This window comes from Acartia tonsa, chromosome 13 (assembly GCF_053477335.1).
Source record: "Acartia tonsa isolate MP-2025a chromosome 13, ASM5347733v1, whole genome shotgun sequence".
Lineage (NCBI taxonomy): Eukaryota > Metazoa > Arthropoda > Copepoda > Calanoida > Acartiidae > Acartia > Acartia tonsa.
The window spans coordinates 2,641,044-2,650,167 of NC_137272.1; the positions used below are offsets into that span (position 1 = coordinate 2,641,044).

The 9,124-nt window shown below is 30.2% G+C and overlaps 1 protein-coding gene across 1 annotated transcript in view; it reads left to right on the plus strand.

Annotated features, from left to right (window-relative positions):
• LOC145304404 (uncharacterized) overlaps window positions 1-7,890 on the plus strand; it is a 28,817-nt gene extending 20,927 nt beyond the window's left edge. The window contains exons 16-27 of the mRNA XM_080146286.1: window positions 488-550; window positions 1,179-1,245; window positions 1,870-1,961; window positions 2,320-2,943; window positions 3,531-3,830; window positions 3,907-3,938; window positions 4,026-4,081; window positions 4,732-4,783; window positions 4,865-4,899; window positions 5,632-5,668; window positions 5,860-6,434; window positions 7,595-7,890. Coding sequence (XP_080002412.1) covers window positions 488-550; window positions 1,179-1,245; window positions 1,870-1,961; window positions 2,320-2,943; window positions 3,531-3,830; window positions 3,907-3,938; window positions 4,026-4,081; window positions 4,732-4,783; window positions 4,865-4,899; window positions 5,632-5,668; window positions 5,860-6,434; window positions 7,595-7,890 — 2,229 coding nt within the window. The remainder of the gene's footprint in view (window positions 1-487; window positions 551-1,178; window positions 1,246-1,869; window positions 1,962-2,319; window positions 2,944-3,530; window positions 3,831-3,906; window positions 3,939-4,025; window positions 4,082-4,731; window positions 4,784-4,864; window positions 4,900-5,631; window positions 5,669-5,859; window positions 6,435-7,594) is intronic.
• Window positions 7,891-9,124: the final 1,234 nt, after the last annotated feature.

Here is a 9,124-nt window from a genome sequence, read left to right on the forward strand (position 1 = left end):
AGGTTTTCTGGTGCTTTCCCTAAAAGTTACTATTGAGCTGTAAACCTTCCCTTATTTTTGAAATAATTTGAAAGTAAATGGGAAGAAACTGGGGGGGGGGGGAATGGGGGGGACACCCCTACTTGATCTTTGAACTTCCTCGGGAGGTGCTTTTTAACCTTTTAAAATCCCTATACCTGTGATGCCCTAACCCTGCGGGGCTGCCAAGTACTCAATATAACCTAACCTAAGCAATAAACAAACAAACGAAAAGTACCACCTCTTGTTTTCGAAATCATTTTTCTTTATGAGGGAGAGGTTTTAATGTTCGACAAGACACTTTGGGGGAAATAGACAAACTTTTTTGAATTTCAGCTAATCAATGAAAAAAAATTTTCATCAAACTTTGAATTGGCTAAATGTTTCTCACAAATAAGGAGCTAAAATAATTAATCATTTAGTTTTTTTTGTTTAACAACACAAATCTAATTCTAAATGTTTTCAATAGGTGTTGACACTTCTAAAAGAGCTTGACAAAAGTAATCAGCCTTTGACCTTCTTCCCTTCGAAGGTAATTATTAATAGATAGATAGATAGATAAATAGGTAGATAGATAGATAGATAGATAGATAGATAGATAGATAGATAGATAGATAGATAGATAGAAAGATAGATAGATAGATAGATAGATAGATAGATAGATAGATAGATAGATAGATAGATAGATAGATAGATAGATAGATAGATAGATAGATAGATAGATAGATAGATAGATAGATAGATAGATAGATAGATAGATAGATAGATAGATAGATAGATAGATAGATAGATAGATAGATAGATAGATAGATAGATAGATAGATAGATAGATAGATAGATAGATAGATAGATAGATAGATAGATAGATAGATAGATAGATAGATAGATAGATAGATAGATAGATAGATAGATAGATAGATAGATAGATAGATAGATAGATAGATAGATAGATAGATAGATAGATAGATAGATAGACAGACAGACAGACAGACAGACAGACAGACAGACAGACAGACAGACAGACAGATAGACAGACAGACAGAGAAAAAAACAGCAGTGACTGACACTAAAGAAAATAACGAAAGTTTAAAAACCAACTGACCTAATTTTAGATTAATTAAAGTTACACAACTGTAAATGTTTTTTTTATCTTCTTCTAGATATCCCCACAATCAACACCGAGAGTATTGAGATCAGAAAAAGATTCCTTACCAAAAACAGGAGGAGGTTAGCGCTCTTTTTAAAAGCGTAGCTTTTTTATAATTAGAGTCAGTCCGTCCGTACGTCCGTCCGTCCGTCAGTCCGTCGTTAACGGATAGCTTTTTTCGTTAATTTAGGCATGCTAGAATTGTCCTATCGATTTCAAACTTTGCATTATGGTTCTTGTAGTAATTGGGTACGATTTAGAAAGCATAGCAACTCTATAATCGTTACCAGAATGTCCGTACGTCCATTTTAAACATGTTGATTTTTTACTTCTTTACAACGAATTTTTGAATGTTAAAATGATCCTATTCATCTGAATTTTGGAATACTGATTCCTATTACAACAGGGTACAATGTTATAAGCGAAGTATCCTTATAATCAAGTCCTAAAAATGTAATATGTCCTTTTTATACAGTACCATTTGTTTAAGCAGTTTTGCGATAATTGTTTTTAAGACTTATGCATTAATATTCTTCTTATTCAATGTAGACGCTCACGACTGATATATTAACATTATTAATTACTTCTAGAAATATAAATATACTATGAATCTTCATTCTTACCATTATGACCAAATTGTTAATTTATAAAAAGTACTAAATTTACCAGTGACAGATTAATAGCAGAAAAATTATCTTTATCAGGAGATGTTGAAAGTGAATTTTCGTCTTGGCACGACTCTGACCCGCTCAGAACCCCCTCACCCTCCCTTGATGCTAAAATATTTAAATCTAAGGTAAAAACATTCATCCTTTGTCTGCATCTTAAGATCTCCTGGGTCTCCTTTATAGAGAAGCTTCTAAAAGGTTCCCTTAAGTGCCCCTAGAGGCCCATAAGTGCGTGGCTGTTGGTTCTAATGTTACAGTGGTAGGATACCTGTCTGTCTGTCCACTCAAAAATCTCCATAATCGCTGAACTGATTTGCTTTTTCTATGCAGAAAATATTTATGTAGATTTAGTTTTTTTTTATCCTGTTTTTATATCAAACATTTTTACAATAATAAAAAAGAGTAGGGCAAAATATATATTCGTTGGATACCATATCATCTTTTCCAAAATTAATCATATGAATTTTCAAACCTTTTTGTTTTCAGAATCTGTTTGACCTATCAGCTGAAGATAACTACAACGATGATAATAACCATGAACCTCTTCAATTACGTGCAAGCAATGGGGAAAACATCAGCCTTCATGAAAAATTTAAATCCAATCTCAAATCCTCCATTGAAGAGCAACAGAAGAACAATGGGGAACCAGAAAAATCCTCATTGATGAATCCTTCTCTAAATTCTTTCAAAGCTGATGATATATCTCCCCCTTCTTCTAAACTTGATATCAATGAAGATTTTGAAAACAATAAAAATGACCAAATGGACCATATTAGTTGTGACCATTTAGAGGAGAATGAAGAATATAATTCTCTAAACAAACGTGAAACATCTTTTTATGTTAAAGATTCTACCATAGATGAAGTTGCTTTAAGTCAAATGATTAAATCGAGGACTGTAACCCCAACAAGTAAAGAACCTTTATCAATGACATTATCACAGGAAAATAAAGTTCATTCATCAAGAACAACATCTCCAATTGTCAAAGAATTTTCAAGGACAGTTTCTCCTAAGGAGACTTCCCTGAAAAGTGTCACCTCAGCTCCTAGTCCAGCTCCACCCAAGCCACCTAGACTACAAGAATATGCAGATATGTTACCTCTTGCAAAGGTAATTTGAATAAAATAATTTTATATAGCAAAAATCAAAGGGAGATAAAATTAATTACAAACATTACCATCAACATTACCATAAACATTACCATGAACATTACCATTACCATTAATATTACAATTAACATTATCATTAACATTACCATTAACATAACCATTAACATTACCACCAATATTACCATTAACATTGCCATTGCCATTAACATTAACATTAACATCAATATTAACATTTACATTACCATTAATATAAACATTACCACCAAAATTGCCATTAACATTACCATTAACATCATAATTAACATTACCATTATCCCAAACATTGACATTACCATTAACATTACTGTTAACATTAACATTAATATCACCATCAATATTACTATTAACATTACCATTAACATTACAATTAATATTACCATAGAAATTACCATTAACATTACCAATAACATTACAATGAATATTACCAATAATGTTACCATTAACATTACTATTAAGATTACAATTACCATTAACATTAAAATTAATATTAACATTACATAACTATTAACCTTACCACTACCATAAACATTACCTTGATGTCATATTTAGGACCCAGACACTAATCAAGAATCTTCTATAAACTGGTCAGATGACGACATCCCATTGCAAGAGGACGACATTACAATGCAACAAAGAAATAGCAAAGACAAATTTTATAAAAATGAAGACGACATAACAATACAATCAGAAATAAAAGCCAATCAATCAGAAATAAGAGTTGATGGATGCAAACAAGAAAATGTTAGAAAAGTTGGTATGCAATTAAGCCCAGAGAAAAAAGACCATACTTTGATAATTGAAAAAGATAAAGAACAATTTCTACACAGTTCAACTGATGATATTCTTAAGGTAGTAAACATTATTTCAAATAAGAAATAGTTTAAGTTTAAAAAATTGAAATTAATGGAACTTTCTTTTGTTTTAGTTAGAAATGCCAATTGAACAGAACACTATGAGGTAATTATAAAATAACAAAAGTAATCACAAAGAATATAAAAACAATTTTTGGATTCAGTCAAAAAATAAAATCATTTTTCTTTTCAGTGAATCTGAATTATCCAGTAGATTTGGAACTTTGAGATCATCTCCAAGAACTATAGGTAACACTGTCATAGAAAAGTCAAGGCGGTTCACGGTAAAATGTTCGTGGTAACGATAATCTCCAATGTCTATGAATTTTAAAGGCTGCCAGCTGCCAACCGGCTGAACATGCATAAAATAACGCATACAGTTTTTATAATCTGGAATAGTAATTAATCAATAATGCACAGTTACATCAAGTGCACATTAATGAACCCAGTAAAAGTGTCTGACATTGACGTCTGAAAAAATTAATAATTAACCAATGAGAGACCGCTATATATTTTACCATTGGTCAATTACAGTGAATACTGGCTTATCATTGGTTAATTGTTATTTTTTTCTGACGTCATAGTTCGACACTTTTACGAGGTTCCACATTAATGCGTAAACAAGGTTTATTTTACGCGTTTTTTCTTCAGTTAAACTTTTCTGCCGTACATGATTGTTCATTTGGGCTATTCCAAATTATTTGTAGGCCTTTTTATATCGCTTAAAATAGTTTGCGGGCATGATATGTACGTTCAGCCGTTTTGCAGCTAGCAGCCTTTCAATTTCATAGATCATAGGAGATGATCGTTACTAGGAACATTTTACCATGACCTGCCTTGACCCAAAAAGAAATTTAATGAATATGATAATAGAATTGAATACACTATTCCCATTTCAGATATTAAAAAGAAAAGAAGAAAACTGAGGAAAAAGACATCAAAATTATCTTTGTAAGTTTTCAAATGTAATTTTCATTGAAAAATAAGAATTAAGTATCAATTTTATGTTTTAATTATGAACCTAAATTTCAGAGATCATTCTAAAAAGGAAGATAGTGATACAAATGGTGATTATAAGTTTTGATTTAAGATTCTATCTATAATACAAAGTAGCTTGATGTCTGTCTGTCCGTCCGTCTGAAGCTTAAGATCTCGGTAACCACTGAACCGATCGGATTCTACTCTTCAGGGAATATACCTACTGGTACTGTGGTGGTTTTAGGCTATTTTCTAGGGGGCTGGGACACCCCCAACCCCCCAAAAAACAAAAAATTCCCCCCCCGACTATTTTTTTTCTTTGCAGAACATTTCCTTGGTCCATTTTTTTTTGCAGAACATTTCCTTGATCCTTTTTTTTTTGCCGAACATTTCCTTGATCCTTTTTTTTTGAGAACATTTCCCTGGTCCTTTTACGAATTTTGCCTTAATTTTTTTCTATCACCTCTTGGGGCAAAGACCCTAGAGGCTAGGGGCGAAGCCGCTAGTATCCTTATAATAAGGTAACAGAATGTCTATCTATCTGTGCCGAAGGATCTCGCTAACCGATGTACCTATATAACTAATATTTACATGGTAGCATCTCATATGTCCTGGGAAGGTTTTTAATTATTTTTTGGATGGTACTAAGAGAGATATTTCCACAGTATCAAATAAAAATGAATAAAAACATTTGATTTTAACATAGACAATTTATTTCTCAAAAAGGGACCTTTAGGGGCGTAGCCGCTAGTTTATTCTAGTATTAGATAATATTTTTTTTTATAATTTAATTACTGCATTATAAACAAGTAAATTTTTAGATTGTGTAGATAGAAGTCAAAGAGAACCCAAATACAGGTCTAATGTTTTTTAACAAATAATGTTGTAAAAAATAAATTTAAAAGTAGAAAAGTAAATGTAAAAATATTCATAGTTCAAATTCTATAAAACTTTAGGCAAGTCTAAGGGTTTGTTCTTATTTTTATGAAACACTAACTCCTAGTCTAGTTAATTTTATAAGATTTGCCCCAATATCTTTAATATTCTAGAAATGAAGAGATTGAAAATGAAAAAGAAACACTTATTCAAGAGCTGAAAAGTACCCAAGCCAAGTTAGAGCTCCAAATAAAAATCTTAGCAGAAAAAGATGGTCTAATTCAACAACAACAATATCTTATTGAAAAGATTTCTGCTGATCAAAGTAAATCTGTTAGCAATGCAATGAATCAAACTGATAATGACTTTATTTGTGATAATCATGAAAAATCTTCCAATGTTGATGTTAAAAAATCTTCCAAGTCAACTGATACTGAAACTCTTGATGTTAAACATTTGACTGACATAGAAATCCAAACAGATGGTGTAGATTCTAATATGGAAAATATTGAATTTAAAAATTTAGTGGATTCTGAAATGCAAACTATTACTGAACATAATAAGCTGAATGAGAAAGAAACAATTGATTCTGAAATGCAGACTGATTTAGTCGAAAATATTATCTGTGATAAAAAAGATTTAGATATTAAGAATATTTCTGAGTGTGCCATTCAAACAGAATACGACCATGAGCAGCTTATTAATAAACAGAAAATTAAATCTCTATCAGAGCAATTAGAATTAAAAGGTTTGTTTAAAATTCCTTCATCACTTTTATTTTAAAACAAAGATGACAACATATATAAGCAAAGAACATAATTTAATTTAATTTCATTCCCTTGGATTAAGGACAGACAGACATTAAAGACAACTTTATTGTACCGGGTGTTTCAAGATAAATGGCTTTTTAAAAAACTTAATTATACATAGAAAAAAAACAATAATATAAAATGCTTTATACAGTGTGTTTTTTTTATGAGAACTTTTTTGAAAGCAATTTTACCCCACTTATAGTTATCAGAATTTAATGATTAATGGCTTATTTTCTTTGTTTTTTAAGGCAATTAATAGAACAACAAAAAAATATTTCAGTTTTTATTTAAAAAGTACAGTAAAATCTAAATTTCAAAACTTAGGTGTCAACATATAAAAATGGTTTTAGTGCATTTTTCTTTAAAAAATGGATTTTCTGTAGTCGACTTTGGGGGGCCAGTACTCCCTCCCTGGTTGAGATATGACCTTCAAACTTTGATATGTTCTAGTACATGTCCCTAATAGTATCTGTATACATTTGTAGCTCTATATCTCAACTTTGAAGTGTTTAGCAGCCATTCTTGCAAAAGGTTGATTATTTGAGCATAAGAAAAATGCGCTAAAACCATTTTTAGATGTTGACACCTAAGTTTTAAATTTTAGATTTTACTGTACTTTTTAAATAAAAACTGAAATATTTTTTGTTGTTCTATTAATTGCCTTAAAAAACGAAGAAAATAAGCCATTAATCATTAAATTCTGATAACTATAAGTGGGGTAAATTGCTTTCAAAAAGTTCTCATAAAAAAAACACACTGTATATTTGGGAGGCCTTTAGAAAAAACGGTTTTTAGGGCATAATTTGTTGAAATAATCATTTTGAAATATTTTAAACATAAATTGACTAAAACAGGCTTTCAAATTTTACAAAGCATTTGATATAATTATTTTTTCTATGCATTATTAAGTTTTTGAATAATATTTTTTTATTGAAACACCCTGTAATTAGGTAATGAATGAGTGTAATCAATAAAAGAACAATTTTTAGAAGCATATCTTGAACCATTGCATTGTTGAAAATCCCCTTTTACACATACTGAAAGACAAAATAAATTATAGAATAACATCACGCCTAAAACTGATATTTTTTTGTAGAAAATGAAATAGAAAATCTAAATATGCAACTAGACAATGTAGAAAAATCAACAGAAAAAGAAATCAACAAATACAAAGCTGAAAATATTAAACTCACTAGTGATATAGAAACCATGAAAGCTTCCTTTGAGAATAAAATAGATGAATATAAGAATAATATAGAGCAACTTAAGCAAACTGTTGATCATTTATCAGCTGCTAATGAAAATAAATCTGATGATTTTGAATTAAGAAAGAATTATCAAGATACTTTAAAGGGACACTCTATGTTTAAGATTTATAATTGTCAGGGATAAATATTTCCTGATAATGTCTCACCTCATTAATCAGATAATTTCTCTGGCAGTCTTAAAGCTCTTGTGAAGTAGCTTCACAACTATCTACTCATTATGTTCTTAAATAGATATTAAAGTTTAGGAAAAAGATGTGAAAAAAAAACTGTTCCAATCTTGAGCTTTAAGATTCTGTCATTTTGTGTTATCTGAAAGTACAAGACTTTCAGAAATTGGGAAATATTTTCTGGGGGTATGCTCAGGAATGAAACAATTTATTTAGGCTTGCTTTGCTTCTCATGGGTGTGCCTCTAGTCAGCTAAAATATTAAGATCATATAGTACAATAATTTCATTGATTTAGAGGATGTTGATAAAAAAAAGTTTTTTTTATGCCTAACCACTGTAGTACCTATTCTTGTGACGTCAGTAACCTTACCTGAACTAAAGTAAAACATTAAGACAATAAAAACAAAGCCTTGCCTCCTTTATTTTTACTTTTCAAAATAAAGGGGGGGGGGGGGGGTGGAAAATTTAAGTACAATTGAATTCGTTCTGCCTTAAAAAGCAAAAAAAGTCCAATACATTTTAATAAAAACTTAAAAAACATAGAGTGATAATTTATAGACAAATGAGGAACTAAACTCTAGAATTGAATCTTATAAACTTGATAATGAAAATCTTTGCAGACAGTTAACTTTAGCCAACACTATTACAGGCATTTTTTATTGCATTGAATAAAAATATCGACTTATTTTTCCAAAAAATAATTACTAGGATTAATTTTTGCTAAAAATTGTGTTCTTTAGAGTTTAGCTTTCTTCAAATTTTTACTTATTTAACGCTATAATCCATAAATCATTATATTAAAGTTACAAGATGTCTGTTAGTCTTTCTGTCTGTGTTTAGCAAAGGATCTAGTTAACCGCTTAACCGATTTGGTTTCTTCTTTACAGAGAAACATCTTATAGTTGAGGGAAGGTTCATAGCTATATTACAAAAGGGTACCTCCATTCTACCAAGAAAAAATACTAAAAAACTAAATTTTTCTTTTGCGCCTCAAGGAGCAGAATAAGATCGAAATAGGGGACATACAAAATCTTTAAACCATCCAATATTTTTTTTTAAATGTGTGTCAAATCACCTTTTCCCGTTTCTATTTTGTATTAGTGTGTTATAACCACTTGCAGTCTTAGTTTTTGTATTGAAAAACCAATGGAATAAAATACTTTTAAGCAATAAAGAATTTTATGCTAGAA